Source organism: Amblyomma americanum, chromosome 5, assembly GCF_052857255.1.
Source record: "Amblyomma americanum isolate KBUSLIRL-KWMA chromosome 5, ASM5285725v1, whole genome shotgun sequence".
Classification (NCBI taxonomy): Eukaryota; Metazoa; Arthropoda; class Arachnida; order Ixodida; family Ixodidae; genus Amblyomma; species Amblyomma americanum.
The window spans coordinates 8931405-8950938 of NC_135501.1; the positions used below are offsets into that span (position 1 = coordinate 8931405).

General features: G+C 48.4%; 1 protein-coding gene across 4 annotated transcripts in view; it reads right to left on the reverse strand.

Moving 5' to 3' along the window:
- Git (ARF GTPase-activating protein GIT1) overlaps positions 1 to 19534 on the reverse strand; it is a 359911-nt gene that overhangs the window by 111488 nt on the left and 228889 nt on the right. For all 4 annotated transcript variants that reach the window (XM_077664585.1, XM_077664586.1, XM_077664588.1 and 1 more), the window contains one exon: positions 8035 to 8191. In XM_077664585.1, coding sequence (XP_077520711.1) covers positions 8035 to 8191 — 157 coding nt within the window. The remainder of the gene's footprint in view (positions 1 to 8034; positions 8192 to 19534) is intronic.

Genomic DNA, 19534 nt, shown 5'->3' on the forward strand with positions numbered 1-19534 from the left:
GAGAACTAGGTGTGCGATTCCTCATTAATAAGGATATAGCTGGCAACGTAGAGGAGTTCTATAGTATTAACGAGAGGGTAGCAGCTATAGTAATTAGGCTGAATAGGAGGTACAAGCTGAAAGCGGTGCAGGCCTACGCACCCACATCCAGCCATGATGACCAGACCGTTGAAAGTTTCTATGAGGACATAGAATCGGCAATGAATAAAGTAAAATCACAGTACACTGTACTGATGGGCGACTTCAATGCGAAGGTGGGCAAGAAACAGGCTGACGACCACGCGGTAGGTGACTATGGGATAGGTTCTAGAAATAGCAGGGGAGAGTTATTAGTCGAATTCGCAGATAGAAATAATTTACAGATCATGAATACCTTCTTCCGCAAATAAGAAAACAGGAAGTGGACCTGGAAGAGCCCCAATGGTGAAACTAAAAATGAAATCGACTTCATACTATGTGCTAAACCTGGCATCATTCAGGATGTGGCCGTCCTCGGAAAGGTGCGTTGCAGCGACCACAAAATGGTAAGGTCTCGAATTAGATTAGACTTGAAGAGGAAACGGAAGAAGCTAGTGAAGAGGAAGACCTAATATTAATGAGTTAGCCGTAAGAGGGAAAGCACAGGAGTTTAGGATAGCGCTGCAAAACAGATATTCGGCTTTGAATGAGGAAGACGACCTTGATGTTCATAAAATGCACGATAATCTGACATTATAGATTACGGAGTGCGCAGTAGAAGTAGGCGGTAGGACAGTTCGACAAGATACCGGAAAGCATGAGGGCGTCTAACCCTACCGACAGAATAGAACTAACAGCGCTATCAAAGTTAATAAATAAGCGCAAGGTAGCCGACATAAGGAAGTTTAATATGGAGAGAATTGAGCATGCTCTAAAGAACGGAGGTAGCCTAAAAGCAGTGAAGAGGAAACTAGGCATAGGTAAAAACCAGATGTATGCATTAAGACACAAGCAGGGCAATGTCATTAGCAATATGGATAAGATAGTTAACGTAGCCAAAGAGTTCTACACAGACCTGTACTATAGCCAATGTAATCAGAGTGTTATTGAGAAAGAGAGTAGTGCACAGCAATGCGTCATCTCGCCAGTAACGAAAGATGAAGTAAAGAGAGCCTTAGGAGCAATGGAAAGGGGAAAAGCAGCTGGGGAGGATCAGTTAACAGCAGATCTGTTGAAGGATGGAGAGGACATCATGCTAGAAAAACTAGCCATCCTGTATACGCAATTGCTTATGACCTCGACTGTACCAGAAGCTTGGAAGAATGTAAACATTATCTTAATTCATAAGAAGGGAGACGCCAAGGACTTGAAAAATTACAGGCCGATCAGCTTACTATCCGTTGCCTACAAAGTATTCACTAAGGTAATCGCTAATAGAGTCGGGGCAACGTTAGACTTTAATCAACCAAATGAACAGGCAGGCTTTCGTAAAAGATATTCCACAATAGACCATATTCACACTATCAATCAGGTGATAGAGAAATGCACAGAATATAACCAACCTCTATATATAGCTTTCATTGATTACGAGAAAGCATTCGACTCAGTGGAAACCTCAGCAGTCACGCAGGCATTGAGGAAACAGGGTGTAGAAGAGCCTCATGTCAAAATACTGGAAGATACATATAGCAACTGCACAGCTACATAGTCCTTCATAAAGTCGGCAATAAAATTCCAATAAGGAAGGGCGTCAGGCAAGGAGACACGATCTCGCCAATGCTGTTCACCGCATGTTTACAGGAGGTATTCCGAGGCCTCCCAATTCCGAGGCCTGAATTGGGAACAGTTGGGAATAAGAATAAATGGAGAACACCTAAATAATCTGCGATTCGCTGATGACATTGCCTTGCTGAGTCACTCAGGAGGTGAACTGCAAATCATGATCAATGAGTTAGACAGGCAGAGCAGAACGATGGGTCTAAAAATTAACATGCAGAAAACCAAGGTAATGTTCAACAGCCTAGCAAGGGAACAACAGTTCACAATTGGCAGCGAGAGCCTGGAAGTTGTGGACGGAATACGTCTACTTAGGGCAGGTAGTGACAGCTGATCCGGATCATTAGAGGGAGATAACTAGAAGGTTAAGAATGGGGTGGATATGGCAAGTTCGCATATGGCAGGTTCTCGCAGATCATAAGTGGCAGTTTACCAATTTCCCTCAAGAGAAAAGTGTACAACAGCTTTATCTTACCGGTACTCACCTACGCGGCAGAAACGTGGAGGCTAACGAAAAAAGTTCAGCTTAAGTTAAGGACAACACAGCGAGCTATGGAAAGAAAAATGATAGGTGTAACGTTAAGAGACCGGAAGCGGGCAGAGTGGGTGAGGGAACAAACACGGGCTAATGACATACTAGTCGAAATCAAGTGAAAGAAATGGGCTTGGGCAGGGCATGTAATGCAAAGGCAAGATAACCGCTGGTCCTTAAGGGTAACGGAGTGGATTCCAAGAGAAAGTAAGCGTAGCAGGGGGCGGCAGAAGATTAGGTGGGTGGATGAGATTAAGAAGTTCGCAGGCATAGGGTGGGCGCAGCTGGAAAAGGAGAGGGTTAATTGGAGAGACATGGGAGAGGCCTTTGCCCTGCAGTGGGTGTAGTCAGGCTGATGATGATGATGATGGCATCATGGTACAAAATGCAGTTGAGCTCTCTTTATCTATTATTATCTATATTGTGAGCGCTTTGCGCGAACTTTCACCTCTTTCATCTGTATATCCCCATCATCATCATCGTCGCTTGCCTGGGCTCCGGGGAGCGCGCGCTGTGTGCCCGGCTGTTCCCGAATAAAAGACGCCTGTGCAAGCGGTGGCTCACAAGTGGTGGAGGTGCTATTCGTATCCCCTACCTCTCGCTTCGGACCCGTCTTTCGCTCTCCCTGGAGCTCCGATCAGGCCGTCCTTTGCGTCTGCAGCCCTCAGGTATGGAGGAAGGACTTTTTGGGGTGGGACTTTTTGGGTGGGACTTTTTGTTGTCGTCTTCTGCCCTCATCTCTTGCAATGACCGCCTCATCCAGATAGCAGATCCAGACTTCGCACCCTGGTCTGACTGTTCGCCACCACGTGTGGTCGCTGCTGTCGACTTCGCCCTGCCCCCTGGCCGTGAACAGCTCATCCTTGCAACTTTAGACTTCGCTTTTGACGGCGATGCCTTAGTCATGCCTTCGCCACGCTGGACCTCCCAAGGCATCGCTCTTGCCTCTTGCCTCTTGCCTCACATCTTTCGTCCGTGGTTGCGCAGTCATCACGGCGCTGAACACTACCAGCCAGTCCATGTTACTACCCAAAGGCACTACTATTGGTTTCCTGTTTGAGGGTAAACCTGTTCCTCTTGACACCGACCCGATTTCATGTGTTGTGCTACCAGCTGATACTCCCGCTCCGTGTTCTTCCTCTGCGTTCGCAGCCGCCATCAGCGCTGACCTTACGTCTGAGCAGTCGACAGCCTTACTAGAAGTTCTTATGACCCACCAGAACTCCTTTGATGTGTGCACGTCCACTTTAGGCCAGACTTCTGTAACGTCCCAACGCATAGAGACAGACAGCTCAGCTATTGTACAGCGCCGTCCGTACCGCGTTTCCGCATCTGAGCGCAAGAGCATTGAGGACCAGGTTGCAGACATGCTTTCGCGCCACATCATTCGACCGTCTACAAGCTCCTGGTCATCTCCTGTCGTTCTCGTTCGTAAAAAAGATGGCTAAATTCGTTTCTGCGTGGATTACTTTGCCCTTAACAAGATAACCCATAAAGATGTCTACCCGCTCCCTCGCATCGACGACGCGTTGGACTGCCTCCAAGGCGCTGAGTACTTTTCAAGCCTCGACCTCCGCTCGGGCTATTGGCAAATCCCCATGCACGAATCGGACAAGGAGAAGACCGCATTTGTTACCCCGGACGGTCTTTACGAATTCAATGTCATGCCTTTCGAACTGTGCAATGCCCCGGCCACATTTGATCGCACGATTGACACCGTGCTACGGGGCATGAAATGGAAGACCTGCCTTTGCTATCTGGATGACATTATCATCTTTTCGTCCGACTTCTCCCAGCACTTGCACCGTCTCAACGCAGTTCTCACGTGCCTTGCGAAAGCCGGTCTTCAATTAAATACCAAAAAGTGCCACTTTGCCAGCAAAAGCATCAAAGTACTCAGCCACATCGTTAATAAGGCCGGAATCTGACCTGATCCTGAAAAAATTGCCGCTGTCCTCAGTTTTCCTCGCCCCCAGCGCCTGAAAGAACTTCGCAGATTCCTGGGGTTAGCGTCCTACTTCCACCGTTTCATACGTAATTTTGCATCCATAGCGTCCCCCCTCCATATACTATTGACTTCTGAGACGCTTTATCTGTGGTCCACTGAATGCGAAGAGGCCTTCCAAGCCCTCAAGCAGGCGCTCACTTCAACGCCTGTGCTTCGCCATTTTGATGAGGCAGCCCCCACCATTCTCCATACCGACGCCAGTGGACAAGGCCTTGGCGCTGTTCTCTTACAACGCAACGAAGCCAACCAAGAGCAGGTTGTAGCATACGCCAGCCGTTCTCTTACTACAGCTGAGCGTAACTACACCATAATAGAGCAAGAGTGTCTCGCCGTTGTTTGGGCAATCCAGAAATTTCGCCCCTACTTGTACGGCCGTCACTTCACCATTGTCACCGATCATCACGCGCTCTGTTGGCTGTCGACACTGAAGAACTTGTCCGGCCGTTTGGGTCGCTGGGTGTTACGTCTTCAGGAGTACACCTTCACTATCACCTATAAATCCGGGAGAAAACACCTCGACGCTGACGCTCTGTCTCGATGCCCGTTACCTGACTCCCGGACTCACGCTGCAGCCCCCTCAACAATGTGCCCTTCACTTCAGGCGTCCGACCTCCCTCTGGATTGTGTACCCATTGTTGTTGCACCAGTCGACGTCCACGCCGATTTGCCCTCCCATCAGCTGGCTGATCCATACTGCCACACTATCATCGATCGTCTCCGAGGCCAATCAGCGGTACCCAACAGTCGCTCGTGCCGCCAGCTTCGCCAGTTCAGATTTCAGCACGGCACACTCTACCGCTACACCTACCACCCTACGGGTCACCGGTGGGTTCCCGTTGTGCCTCGCTTCCTTCATCTTCAAGTTTTGCAGGCTTACCACGACGACGCCTCTGCCGGTCATTTGGGTCACCTGAAGACGTATGACCGTATCAAGAGCCGATACTTCTGGCCTGGGCTCACTACTAGCGTCGCCAAATACATATCCTCCTGTGTGTCTTGCCAGCGTCGCAAGCGGTCAACATCCGTTCCTGCCGGCCTCCTACAGCCTCTTCCTTGCCCATCCGTGCCTTTCGACACCGTCACCATCGACTTGTTTGTTCCCTTTCCTGTTACGCCAGCTGGCCACCATTGGGTTGTCACCGCCATTGACCACCTGACGCGGTATGCTGAAACAGCCCCGCTTCACTCCGGTGCCGCTTCTGAAGTCGCAGACTTTTTCTTGCATGCGATAGTGTTGCGCCATGGTGCTCCTCGTGTCCTGATCAGCAACCGTGGGAAGACATTTTTGTCCCATGTGCTTGAAGAGGTCCTCCGCGCCACCAACACTGTCCACAAGACATGTTCTAGCTACCATCCTCAAACCAACGGTCTCATCGAGCGCTTTCACTGTACCCTGTCTGACATGATATCTATGTACACTCGGCCTGACCTTAAGAACTGGGACAACATTTTGCCCTTTGTCACCTCTGCCTACAATTCCGCAGTTCAACGCTCCACTGGCTACAGCCCTTTCTTCTTGGTTTATGGCCGTGTTCCATCCTCATTGTTCGATACCGCCTTCTTTTTTGCTCCCGCATCTCCATCTGCGTCTCTGGGCGAAGAGTTCACTTCTCGGATGGCATATTGTCGCCACCTTGCCCGCATCAACACCGAAGCCACTCAGCAAGACCGCAAACACCGCTATGACCTGCACCACCGTACGGTCTCCTTCCGACCCGGAGATGAGGTCCTCCTCTGGACACCCGTCCGCACGCCTGGACTGTGCGCAAAGTTTCTCCAGCGCTTTATCGGACCTTATCTTGTCGTCCAGCAAACATCTCCGGCCAACTACGCCGTTGTTCCCTCGCACCCCGTCATCGACCGCCGTCGCCACTCTCAAGAAGTGGTTCATGTATCGCGGATGAAACTCTACACCCGTCACCCCTCTTCTATTTAATCCGCGGCCAGGATGGCCGCTTTCCTGCTGGGGAACTATTTATGTGAGCGCTTTGCGCAAACTTTCACCTCTTTCATCTGTATATCCCCACCATCATCATCGTCGCTTGCCTGGGCTCCGGGGAGCGCGCGCTGTGTGCCCGGCTGTTCCCGAATAAAAGACCATCGTGCGCATTAGATATCCTGCATTTCCTGAAACAACAACCTGCAGGCTCCGCAGGAATCCTGGCCCAAGCATCCGTGGTTGGAAAGGCCCGTGTCTGGCGGCAGTAACTGCAGGCTCTCCCTACCTCATACAGACCATGTAGGAGCGCTTGACGCGGTGCCAATGCTTTCGCCAGCAATGATTACTTTCCTTTTAAAAGCAGCCAAGCGCTGCTGTCGCAATCCTGGTGTCATGCAAGGTGCGATAGTTCTGGGTGTCGATATGTCAGGTCAGCGCAGTGAAGTGGCGTTGAAATCGAAACTACCGACCTACAGCACTGCTAGATAGCGCCTCCTCTCACTGGAAGAGTGATGGTGATGGCGCTGAATTATAATGAAACTAGAACTGCGGATTCTGACCGAAAACTGTTCGGATCCACATATAATATGGGGTGGAAATTTGACATGCTAAACGTTGGAAAAAAAAAACACATATTACTCGGGTTTTTACGGTAAAAAGATATCGGTGTCAACAAGTGACACCGACAACTGCTGGCCACTTACAGCATTGCTAGGCAAATGAGGACACACCAGCACTTCTCACTAATTCTATGTGCATCCTGTAAAGTAAGCAATTGTCGATTTCAGGTCACTGTTGCTGGAGCTACACTGGATCGTCATTTGCAATAGCTAACACTTGTGAGGATGAATTTTTATGGCGCAAGGGCATCTGTGGCCAAAGAGCGCTATGGCACAAGGTTGTTCGTTCTACTCAAGGTGGGGGTCAAAGACTTGGGTCAAAGACTTATTTCCCCAGCATTTCACCCTAAAGAAGCCGAGAACCAGGCAGGGGAAAAGCTTGTACCCATTGTATCACCGGTGGGTACCCGGCGGCACTGGGGCTCAAACCCCGCACCTCCCGCATGCGAGGCGGATGCTCAGACGACTAGGCCCCTGCTGCGGTAAACTAACACTTGTGAATTTGCTCTTCACAATTGCCAAAATCACACTCGCGAGTCCTGCGGACACATTAGTCTACTCGTCGCAAAAGGGGGCTGGCATTGACTATTTTGAAGTGTGAAAATATGAAATGCTTTTTCAGAAGCACGCACATATTTTAAAGAGGATGTGAAGCCAACATTGACTGCCAAGTCACTGGGGTAGGGAACAAACGAGACTTTTTCTGTTGTGCCTCTCTAGCCTCAACGGCATGCCAATGCAAAACAAGTGCACACAAATTACATTACCTGAACATAGGAAAAGAAGTAAACGTCGAATTGCATCATCAAATGAACAACTCCCTCCTTAGTCACAACAATGCACTTCTGCAGACGCTGCAGCATGGCAGTCACGAGCAGCATATGAAGCTCTCCAATAGTGTTACGGAGAGGTTTCGTGATTAGAAAACTCATCACATTTGATTCATACTACAGCTCAAGGCATCTCGCTCTGCCTATGCCAGTCTGCACAGAGGTTATAACCTCTGTGCAGAGAAAGAAAGGCATGGTAGCATTCTCATAGTGCCCTGAAGAAAGGCTTTTAAAAAATACTGGTAATGCTTAAGTTTGTAGCTCACAATTCAACAAAAGCTATCAGAACGCACACACAACACACGCTTGGACGTACTAATAGCTATCAATGTGCTATATGCAAACATTCCACAGTTGCAGTAGCAGCCCACCTCGCTGCTGCTGTAGCGGCTGGTGGTATGTGGCCAAAGGCGAGTGTTGCTGGCTGCTGTCGGTGGCGGCCAGGGCAGCCCGCAGGGTCTCCACATCCAGCCGCAGGGCTGCCTGTTCCTGCTGTAGGTCACTCAGCCGCTGCCACAGTTGCCGGCCCTGCATCCATGGAGGGGATTCTGAGAGAGTGCTGTCTCTCTTCCAAGCCCACAAGGACGGGATTTGAAGGCGCAGGCTCCTTTGCCAAACCATGTAACCCAAGCAAGCTGAGCACCAGCCGGGCCATAGCTTGTACCCGTTTTGAGGAAACCGGTGGGTAACCAGCCGGCAGCGGGAGTCGAACCCACCACCTCCCGAAGACGAGGTGGGTGCTCTACCACGAGGCCACGGCTGCGGTTTAAAGACCCATTTTCCAAGCATCCCTAAAGCAACCCTTACTAGCCGGGCACCAGGCCAGGGGAAAGCTTGTACCCATTGTATACCTGTAGGTACCTGGCGGCACTGCGAATTTGCAAAACTCCCTGCCCAGAGTATGATGTGCACAATCTTGGATGTTCCGAATGGTCTCCCACACCATTACGAGCCGAGAGTGTGCCCTTGAGCACAAAGTGCTGATCACACATCACCCTGAGTGGCGCGCATCCCAAACAATGGAGGCACAGTCACCAGTTGTACTGGACACATCGCGAGCGGCCCGCACACTGTGATGTGTGTATACATCCTTGACACCTCAATCACTAGTCATACTGGCAGGTTGCACATGGCTACAAATAAATGTCCTCAGCCATGCTTCTGCAAATGACTTTGGTTGGTTTTAGATCATACAAACAATTTCCGCGGCCTCATGAAGCTTGTATCATTGATTGTATTGTAATGCATTTCGAGCCCACTGAATGATGTTGCTGATCATGCAACAGGGACAGCAGAGAGACAGGTGACAACATTCACCAGGCACTGCTTCCAACTTCTAGTAAAGGCGAAAAGCATACATATGAGAGCTGCCAAGGACTTGAATAATTACAGGCCGATCAGATTACTGTCCGTTCCCAACAAGATATTTAATAAGGTAATCGCTAATAGAGTCACGGCAACATTAAGCTTTAATCAACTAAATGATCAGACAGGATTTCGTAAAAGATATTCCACAAACAGATCATATTCGCACTATCAATCAGGTGGTAAGAGGAATGCACAGAATATAATCAACCCCTATATATAGCCTTTATTGATTACGAGAAAGCATTTGACTCAGTGGAAACCTCAGCAGTGATGCAGGCATTGCGGAACCAAGGTGTAGAAGAGCCTTGTGGAAAAATACTGGAAGATGTCCACAGCAACTGCACAGCTACCATAGACCTCCATAAAATCAGCAATAAAATTCCAATAAGGAAGGGCGTCAGGCAGGGAGACACGATCTCGCCAATGCTATTCACCGCCTGTTTACAGGAGGCATTCCGAGGCCTGAATTGGGAACAGTTAGGGATAAGAGTAAATGAAGAATACCTAAATATTCTGCGATTCCCTGATGACATTGCCTTGCTGAGGCACTCAGTAGGTCAACTGCAAATCATGATCATTGAGTTAGACAGGCAGAGCAGAACGATGGGTCTAAAAATTAACGTGCAGAAAATCAAAGTAATGGTCAACAGTCTAGGAAGGGAACAGCAGTTCACAATTAACAGCGAGGGGTTGGAAATGGTAAAGTCTACTTAGGGCAGGTAGTGACTGCTGATCTGGATTGTGAGAGGGAAATAATTAGAAGAATAATAATGGCGTGGAGCGCATATTGCAGGTTCTCTCACACCATGAACGGCAGTTTACTAATATCCCTCAAGAGAAAAGTATACAACAGCTGTATCTTACCAGCTGCATTTTCATTTTATCATCATCCTGTCAGATGCCATTCAGTCATGTTTCTTTGGCCCTGTACACCACGTGTCATGGCTTTTAATGTTCTTCTGGCACTCATCGTTTTTTAGCTACGTCGTGTTTTTAGTGCGGTCTTTTATCGCTTTCATGACCCTTTACATCAATCTCACGTTTGCTGCAGCTGATAGGTGGTTTGATGGTGTGAATATATATTACGTGTTTTTTTCAATAAACTAATCAGTTGTTAGTAGCGTGTTGTCCTGTCCACCTTTCTTGTGAATGTATGGTATTTTGCGCTAACGTTTGTACATAGAACTATGCACCGACTAGCCCAGCAACAAGTGCCATTTGAATATCTTACCAGTACTCACCTACAAAGCAGAAACGTGAAGGCTAACGGAAAGGGTTCAGCTAAAGTTAAGGACAGCGCAGCGAGCTATGGAAAAAAAAATGATAGGTGTAAAGTTAGGAGACTGCAGTGGGCAGAGTAGGTGAGGGAACAAATGCAGGTTATTGACGTCCCAGTCGAAATCAAAGGCAAGATAACCGCTGGTCCTTAAGGGTAACGGAGTGCATTCCAAGAGAAGGCAAGCATAGAAGGGGGCAGCAGAAGGTTAGGTGGGCCGATGAGATCAAGAAGCTTGCAGGCATAGAATGGGTGCAGCTGGCAAAGGACAGGGTTAATTGGAAAGACATGAGAGGGGCCTTTGCCCTGTAGTGGGTGTAGTCAAGTTGATGTATGTGTGTGTGTGTGTGGGTGTGTGTGCGCGTGCGTGTGTATACCTTTGCCCTGTGTCTTCCCCTTTTGGTTTGCTTTCTCCTGATGCACCCTCCCTGGTTAGTTACTTTAACTTGTTAACAAGGGAGGGCACTGGCGTCGCAGCGACATGAGCGCCACAGACGGCATGACCACTGCGCGCGAGCGGGAGAGCAGACTTTTTTCGACTGGGGAAGCTCGATGTGTGTGGACGTTCAGGCGCAGCGCTCCGCTCTATGCCAGCCAGGCGAGGCCTCGTGGGGAGAACGTTCCCCATCATCTCGTCCAGTCGGGCCATGAAGTATCCCCTTCCCTACCTAGCATGGCTGAACATTCGTTTGTAACCTTGCTGGTGAGTCGGACAAACTTGATTCCTTAGCGTGCTTTGTCACTAGCTGGCGTTAGTGTTGTAGCAATAAATGCCTGTTCGTGTCAGCCAGAGTGTCGTTCCTTTATTTCCCTCAGAGCAAGGCCCGCCATGATCGGCATGCGCTCGGTAGCGTACGCAACCATGGGGTGGGGTACGGGCAGTTTTCAACTGTGTCAGCCGCGATTAAATGGGGGCAAAACGTATTTATACCTCCTATTAATGCCTCACAACCTTTAAGAGACCGGAAGTGGGCAGAGTGGGTGAGAGAACAAATACATGTCAATGACATCTTAGTCAAAATCAAGAGGAAGAAATGGCCTTGGGCAGAGCATGTAATGCGAAGGCAAGATTAGCACTGGTCCTTGAGGGTAACGCAGTGGATTCCAGGAGAAGGCAAGTGTAGCAGGGAGTGGCCAAAAGTTAGGTGGGTGGATGAGATTAAGCTGGCAAAGGACAGGGCTAATTGGAGAGACATGGAGAGGCCTTTGCCCTGCAGTAGGCACAGTCAGGCTGATGATGATGATGAAGTTGATTTTGAAGAGTATATATTCTTTTTTGATGTTAAAGTTGTGTTCATCCTTCAGAATGCAGCTTGCTCTGAGAACTGCACCAACATTTCAGCACTGATATCATGCCCACAGATATTGCATACCTTCCTTCCTCAAGGTGTGTGCCTGGATGCAGCTCCCACTACGCCCTTCTAGGGACAAATCCAGTTTCCAGCAGCTCAGGCTGCGAAGCTGGTTTGTGTTCTCAATGCAAAGTGAAGAGATCAAGCTCGCACCAGAGTGTCTGAACATACGCACAGGTTCCACTGGCACTACTGCAAGTGACGTTTCAAAGAAAACTTCAGATGCCACTGCTGTCTTGCGCAAGTCCGGATTTTTCCGGCAGTCAAACTTTGCGAGAGAAAAGAGCCACAATGGGCTTCATAGATTCTTACTAGAAAGCATCTGACTCAGTCAAAACCTCAGCAGTCACAGGCATAAAACGGAATCAGGGTGTAGAAGAGCATTAAGTAAAAATACTGGGAGACATCTGTCACGACTGTGCAGCTACCATAGTCCTCCACAAAGTCAGCCATAAAATTCCAATAAGAAAGGGTGTCAGACAGGGAGACACCATAACACCAATGCTATTTACCGCCTGTTTACACGAGGCATTCAGAGGCATGAATTGGGAACAATTGCGGATAAGAGTTAATGGAGAATACTTAAGTAATTTGTGATTTGCTGATAACATTGCCTTGCTGACTCACTAAGGGGATGAATTGCAAAGCATGATCAATAACTTAGGCAGGCGGAGCAGAACATTTGGTGCAAAAATTAACATACAGAAAACCAAAGTAATACTCAACAGTCTAGCAAGGGAACAGCAGTTCACAATTGCTAGTGAGGTGCTGGAAGCGGTAAGGGAATATGTCTACTTAGGGCGGGTACTGACAGGTGATCCGGATCATAAGAGCGACTAGAAGAATGGGGTGGAGCACATATTGCAGGTTCTCTCAGATCATGAATGGCAGGTTACCAATATCCTTGAAGAGAAAAGTATACAACAACTTTTTCTTATCGGTACTCACCTACAGAGAGTACCGGTACCAATGGGGAGCCTCACGTGGAGGCCAACGAAAAGGGTTCAACCTAACTGAAGAAAATGCAGCGAGCTATGCAAAGGAAAATGATAGGTGTACCGCCAAGAAACAGGAAGCGGGCAGAGTGGGTCAGGGAACAAACGTGAGTTAATCACATCCTAGTCGAAATCAAAAAGGAGAAATGGGTTTGGGTAGAGCATGTAATGCGAAGGCAAGATAATCACTGGTCCTTATGCGCAACGGAGTGGATTCTAGGAGAAGGCAAGCGTAACAGGGGGTGGGCGAAAGTTAGGTGGGCGGATTAGATTGTGAAGTCTGCGGGCATACGGTGGGCGCAGCTGGCAAAGGACAGGGTTAACTGGAGAGACATGGGAGAGGCCTTTGTCCCGCAGTGGGTGTAGTCAGGATGATGATGATGATGAAGGCCAATGGCAGCCAAGATTCAGGAACAAGGATGCATGCATCATCATCATCACAAGCCTGACTACACCCACTGCTGGACAAAGGCCTCTCCCATGTCGCTTAAATTAACTCTGGCCTGTGCGAGCTGTGGCCACCCTATCTCTGCAAACTTCTTAATCTCATCCACCCACATAACTTTCTGTTGCCCCCTGCTACGCTTGCCTTCTCTTGGAATCTATTATGTTACCCTTAAGAACCAGCAGTTATCTTGCTCTTGTATAACATGCCCTGCCCCAGTGCATTTATTCCTCTTGATTTTCACTAGGATGTCATTAACCCACATTTGATGCCTGACCCACTCTGCCTTTTTCCTGTCTCTTAACCATTTTGTAGCGAGAGCTACACTAGGCTAGTCAGCAGCGCATTTCAGGCAGTCCGCGCTGGTCACTTCTGCGTATGCGCCGTAACCACGGCAATCAGCCGTGCCGAGTCGCAGGTATTCGCTGCGTGCCATCGCCTCGCCTGTCTCTGCACAGCGCCACACGTGACGTCATCACTTAGCTCTGCAACTCATTGCGCATGCGCGGTGCTCCGAGCCGCGCAGTACCGTGCCTCACACCGCATGCGCTATGCTTTTAGCGGCCACAGTGGAGGATATAATCCGCGGAGCGCCCACTCGCATTGGGAGAAGGGGCAATGGAAGAAGAAGACACGGCTGCTCGAAGGTGAAGATGCTTGGCGAGACGCTCTTCACGTACTTTGGGCGTCTCTGACATGCGCTTAGCTCTCCAGGCTTCATTCTTCTGTAGACGGGCAGCCTCACGCCAAGCAATGACTTCGGGGTCGGTAGAAGCAGCTTCCCGTAGGCTCTGAAGATGCCGCTTGCTATACACGCGGCCACCAGCTGCGTCTTCTTCTTCCATTGCGCCTTCTCCCAAGGTAAATGGCCGCTCTGTGGCTTGCGCCCTTCCTTTCCTAAAAATCATCGGGGTCTAGAACGTTGTCAATGCCAACGAACACAATGAACGCCGACAGCTTTCGCTTTCGACAGCTTTCGACAGCTGAGCTAATCCACATTTATTGTTTCTTTCCATAGCTTGCTGCGTTGTCCTTAACTTAAAGGGACTATGCAATAAATTAATCAAGGTTGCGTAAAGCAGAGGAGACATAGGCATTCCATGACTCGTCAACCCAGTGTAAGAATTTTTGAGCTAGCATCAATAACAACCAAGATATAAACGATTAAAAATTATGCTCCTCCTCTCCCCCTCAACTCGTACACGTGGAGTACCAGAAAAAAATTAAGAAAAGAGCTCTGAGACTAGGCCCCGCCCATAAATACGTCATCCGCTGACGTTCGGTTTGTGACTTCTGGTGACCCAGCGCCCCAGCAGCAGGGTCGGAAGCGTCTCTCCGGTCTCCCTCGCCTTCCTTGATTGTGGATTCTTTTGCTCGTCATCTGTTGTAGTTGTCACACTGGGCCAACAGTCGGTCGATTCAGTCTGCCTAAACTGTGTCGTCGTGATTTCTGGCTCTATGTCACAATGCGCTGACGAAAACAGTCAGTTGAGTTTCGGCGCCGGCGCCAGGTCTCCCATGAGATGGCAGGTGACCGATGGTCAACTCCCATGCCCCACTAGCGAGACGTGTGAGACCTCCCGCCGACTTGGCCCTTTCTCGTTTTCGCTCTTCTTTTGTCATAACTTTTTAAAATAAATCCCTATATAGTAAAACAATCTCCTCAACAATCGTGATTGTGAACCTAGATTGGGTGCCACCAAGTACTGAGCAGCACTGGTTGTTGGGTCAGAAAGGCATGGCACCAAAAATAAATCCGGTCGCTCTCAGGTAAACAAGGTAGAGATTATTTCAGGCTAAAAAATTTTAAAAAAGCACAAAATGCACAAGCACGCGAAATTGAACTTGGGACCTCCAGACTAAGAACCTACTACTACACCCACGATGCCACGGAGGACAGAGGTATTTGCTGCCTTCAAAAGAGCACATCTGAAGTGCGACACTCGCAATGGGTGTAAAGCAGGCGACACATGCGCGAAACCTTGGCCGGCGCACTGCACCGGTCGCCACTTGCGAACTACAGCCCCACTGCAAGCAGGGACACTCTGAGCTGCAAGCATCGATGCGCCGCTTGGCTCAAGCTCAAAGTGTACGCTTTGCCACCGTGCAGCAGTCATCGACTTTTGGTGTTGAAGTTCGAATCAGAAAAGACATAATAGCCATATTATCAGAAGGACCACCTAATATATACTCGAGCAGCGACAAAGCATGCTTGCCCAAGTAGCGAGCTTTCGGCAATGGCGCCGCCCGAAGTTGCGCCGGCCGACGCATTGCGCTGCTGCCTGGCTGCCCTGGTCGTCGCTAGGGCAATAGGTTCTCGTAGTCTAACGTTCGACGGAATACCGCCTGGTCAGGAAGAAGCATAATAACAGGGTGAAGTTTGGGGTCCCTGACCAAGTCACAAACGAAAATGACGTTTCGGGTCCCGTACGGGACCCTTGTTCACAATAAGACTGTCAAGGAAGAAGGCGGGATTATATATATATAGTCCTCAGGATTATTCCTAAACTTTTTGTGTAGATATGATGAAGCGAGCCTTGATTCCTGTTCAAGGTGTCTTTCGTCGTCTGGATGACTGATGATTCTAGATGCAGTCTTTTCAAATTATTCCTTTCTGTGGCTACACTCTCCGCCTCGTCCCAGGCTATCTCATGGCCAGTGGTCTGCACGCGCTCGGCGATAGCGTTCTTTGATGCGCGGTTGTTCCTTACGTCGCCTTGATGCGCCGGTAGTTCCTTACGCCGTTTCATAAGCATCTCTGCACGCCTGGCTGCCTTCAGCACGCACTTGCGCTTCAGCCTGAAGTGCAAATCCAACAGCGTTACCCCAAGGTCACTGAAGCTCCGTCGACCTTCATCATATCTACGCAAAAAGATTAGGAACAATCCTGAAGACTATATAATCCCGCCTTCTTCCTTAACAGTGTTATTGTGAACAAGGGTCCCGTACAGGACATTTTCGTTTTTTTGGGACTTGGTCAGTGACCCAAACTTCACCTTGTTATTATGCCAATAAGTTCTTTCGCATCAAAAGCGCAGCGAACGCTGCTTTGGAAGTCGCCTGCGCTACAAAAAAAGGTGCATTTTTTAATATCACTTTGCTGTCAACCGCATCATCTCACAATAAACTAAAGATATGGTCAATTTCCACAACGCCTTCGGCAGCGGAGCTAGCAGGCAGCTGCAGGCGTCAGGCAGTTCTGGCAAGGAATTTGCTCGTATCACAGTTGTTACTTCTACCAGCAACTTGGTATTGATCAACGATCCTCAAAAATGATAATTTTTCACATTTCTCTATCCCAACGTTTCTGATTTACATCAAAAACCATCTTAAGCTCATCTTTATGATCGTGGCCGATGGGATCCATGCTGGTCTTCCCGCCAGCTGGCTTGGTCTACTTCACGTTCACACCAGAAAAGACAAAAGAGCCATGCTATCAGAAAGGCTGCCTGCTATATTCGAGCAACGATAGCATGCCTGTGCAAGAGCCGAGCTTTCGGCAACACCGCCGACTGCGGGAGTGCCGGGCGACAAACTGCGTTGCTTCCTGGCTGCCCTGAATCACCGCTAAGCCTAGGTGGTTTCGCATCGATGCCGTAGATGAGGGCGCTTTGTAACTAGCCAGCCCCATAATAAAGGAACTACTCTATAGTCAGTTTGGCTTTCCTGCAAGCCTATCCCATAGTTAAATAAAGTTGTGCTCGATTTCCACAACGCCTTCAGCAGCGGATCTAGCAGACGTCAGGAGAGCCACACCAAGCAGCAGCAGCGGTAGAAGCAGCAATAGCAAGCGGCTATAGGACGAAATTTGCTTGTATCGTAGTTATCACTTAAACCAGCACCTTGGTATTGGCCAACGATCCTCAGAAATGATACATTTTTCACATTCACCCATCCCAGAGCTTCTTATGAACGTAAGACAACTTCATGTTTGGTGAATGTTCTTGCTCGGCAGCCGATCTTGCGAAAACCCGGTTGGCAGACTGGTTTTGTCTCCGTCGCCGCTCTCAAACCATGTCACACCGCAAAGACATCTGGTCGTCGGTTGAGCTGGTGTCGCAGTCGGCCTAGCGCGACAGCTTAGCCTGCCACAGACAAGCTCTGCTGACCGGGTTGGCCAATCTTTGGTGTCTTCGTCGGGTCGGCATCGGCGGTGTGTCGGGCTAGTGACCGGGCCTTTAGCAGTAATGGACCCAGAGCAATGCGTATTCATATCGGGCGGATGAAAAAGACACTGCGAGTGGCTGCGGAACTCCCGACAGAAAGAGGCGGCAGAGGTAAACTGAAACCATATGCACGAAAGCAATGACCTGGCTTGCACTTGCCCGAGGGGCTCGCGCGGCGGCACGAGCAGACCACTTTCACGGCTACCGGAAGTGTGCCCGTGACGTCGTGGCTGCCGTGGCTCCAGAAAATGACAGCATGTGGTGGCCTGCCAACGTCACGGAACTAGTGACGTCCATTTTCACGATTTTAGTTCCAAAATCAGTCACTACGAGAACATCAATCGGCTCTTGAATTTTAAGAAACACTGTTTTTAAAAATTGATAATAAATTGCCTGCTCAGTTCCGAAGGCTCATACTTAGTGTGGATGCTTGTTATCATTTCTAAGCATTGAAAACATTTACAAGCGACTTTTAATTCATTGCATAGTCCCTTTAAGCTGAACCCTTTTTGTTAAACTCTGCGTTTCTGCTCCATAGGTGAGTACCGGTAAGATACAGCCGTTATATACTTTTCCCTGGAGGTATACTGGTAAACTGCCATTCATGACAGAGAACCTGCTAAATACGCTCCACTTCATTTTTAATCTTCTAGTTATTTTTTTTTATTTATTCAATACTGCTAGCTCCCTTTAGCTGCAGTTGCACTGCATCGTACATTGCACTGCAACAAAGCGAAGAAAGAAGCGAGCATGGAATGAGCATGAACAAACACACTGCATTTCCTAAAAAAGAAAAGAAGAGGCATAAAATGATGAACACACTCTAAGCTTGTAAAAGATGCATGACAGCAGATATGAAAGACTCATGATTTGTCAAGTGAACCATGTCATGCGGAAGTCCGTTCCATTTGCATATCGTCTTTGAAAAAAAAAAAAAAAGGTAATCTTTCATTAGACACTGTGGCACCATGATTGTCAAGTTGTGTTTGCTGCATGTTGCACGTTATGTGTTATATTGCATGCAGGCATCAAAGTTCATCTTTGTTTGAATGCTGATAATACTATGCAGCATTTTTAGGTGATGCAGCTTGTGGCGGAATTCAAAAGTCTGAGTCCAGATCATCTCAGTAGACTGGTGATAAAAGCGCGTCTTCCATATGCGTTGTAGGTAAATTTAAGTGCTTTCTTTTGATTTCCTTCAATACGATTTATGTCTACTTTTCAGTGCGGGTCCTAAATGACGTCGGAGTGTTCCTGCAGTGGGCATACTAATGCAGTGTAAGCTGCTAACCTTGGTTTACTTCTGATGCTTGAGACGATTTCTTATCAGCCAAAGCCTGCTGGATGCCTTTGAAACTATATGCCCGATGTAGTATATGTACTATAGTAGGACGTTCTTGCGGGCTAGTTGGTTCATATCTCAAGAAATGTTAAAACTGCGTGAAAGACAAGGACATAAGCAACGAGGAACACACAAAACACCAGAGAACTAATAGCTGTACTGTTAATTTTGTATGTGTAATAAAGAAAACATTTCTTCCGTGTTGTTCACACTCCACCGGCCCGTTCGCTCAGATCCAACTCTCGTCGCCATTGTTACATCACGACACGCACGGCAAGTGAGCAACCAGGAAATGACAAGTGTTTATTTCATGAGCCGCGTTTTTGTAGCCTGCACTTCCACTATCGCCGCTGGACGGCGTCCGCCGTGGTGCCACCATTATCGCAGTGCGATCGCTACGCAGCAAGCTGTATGAATTAGTTGTGTTACGGTTGACAAACCACACCAAAATCCATGTTGGCTACTAGAAAAGAAGTTTCTGCTTTCTAAATAAAAACTCAAGTGCTTGAAGATGAACTGTTTCATAACCATAACTGTTCCATAACTGTTCCATTCCCTGAAGTACACAATAGTGAAACTGGCCTACAGTTAGTTACACAGACTTGATTTGTGAATAGGGATGACCCCTCAGGATCCAAATCATACTTGTGCAAGTGTGAACCTGTTTATTGCACAATCTGACGACATTGCAGCTGCAGTTCGGGAAGCATTTCTTTACATAAATACCTTGCAGGGCATGTATGTATCCCATCATTGCTGTTGCTGCTACATCAGCACCCACTACTCGAGTTGATCATGCTTCACCACTGTGTAATGATCAGCACTGGCGGCTCCTTGATGTGGATTAACAATCTGAACCATGGTCTGTGAACCAGCTTGGTGGCAAGGAGATCTGTGCTCCGTCTTGATTAAATATAGTTGAGAGTG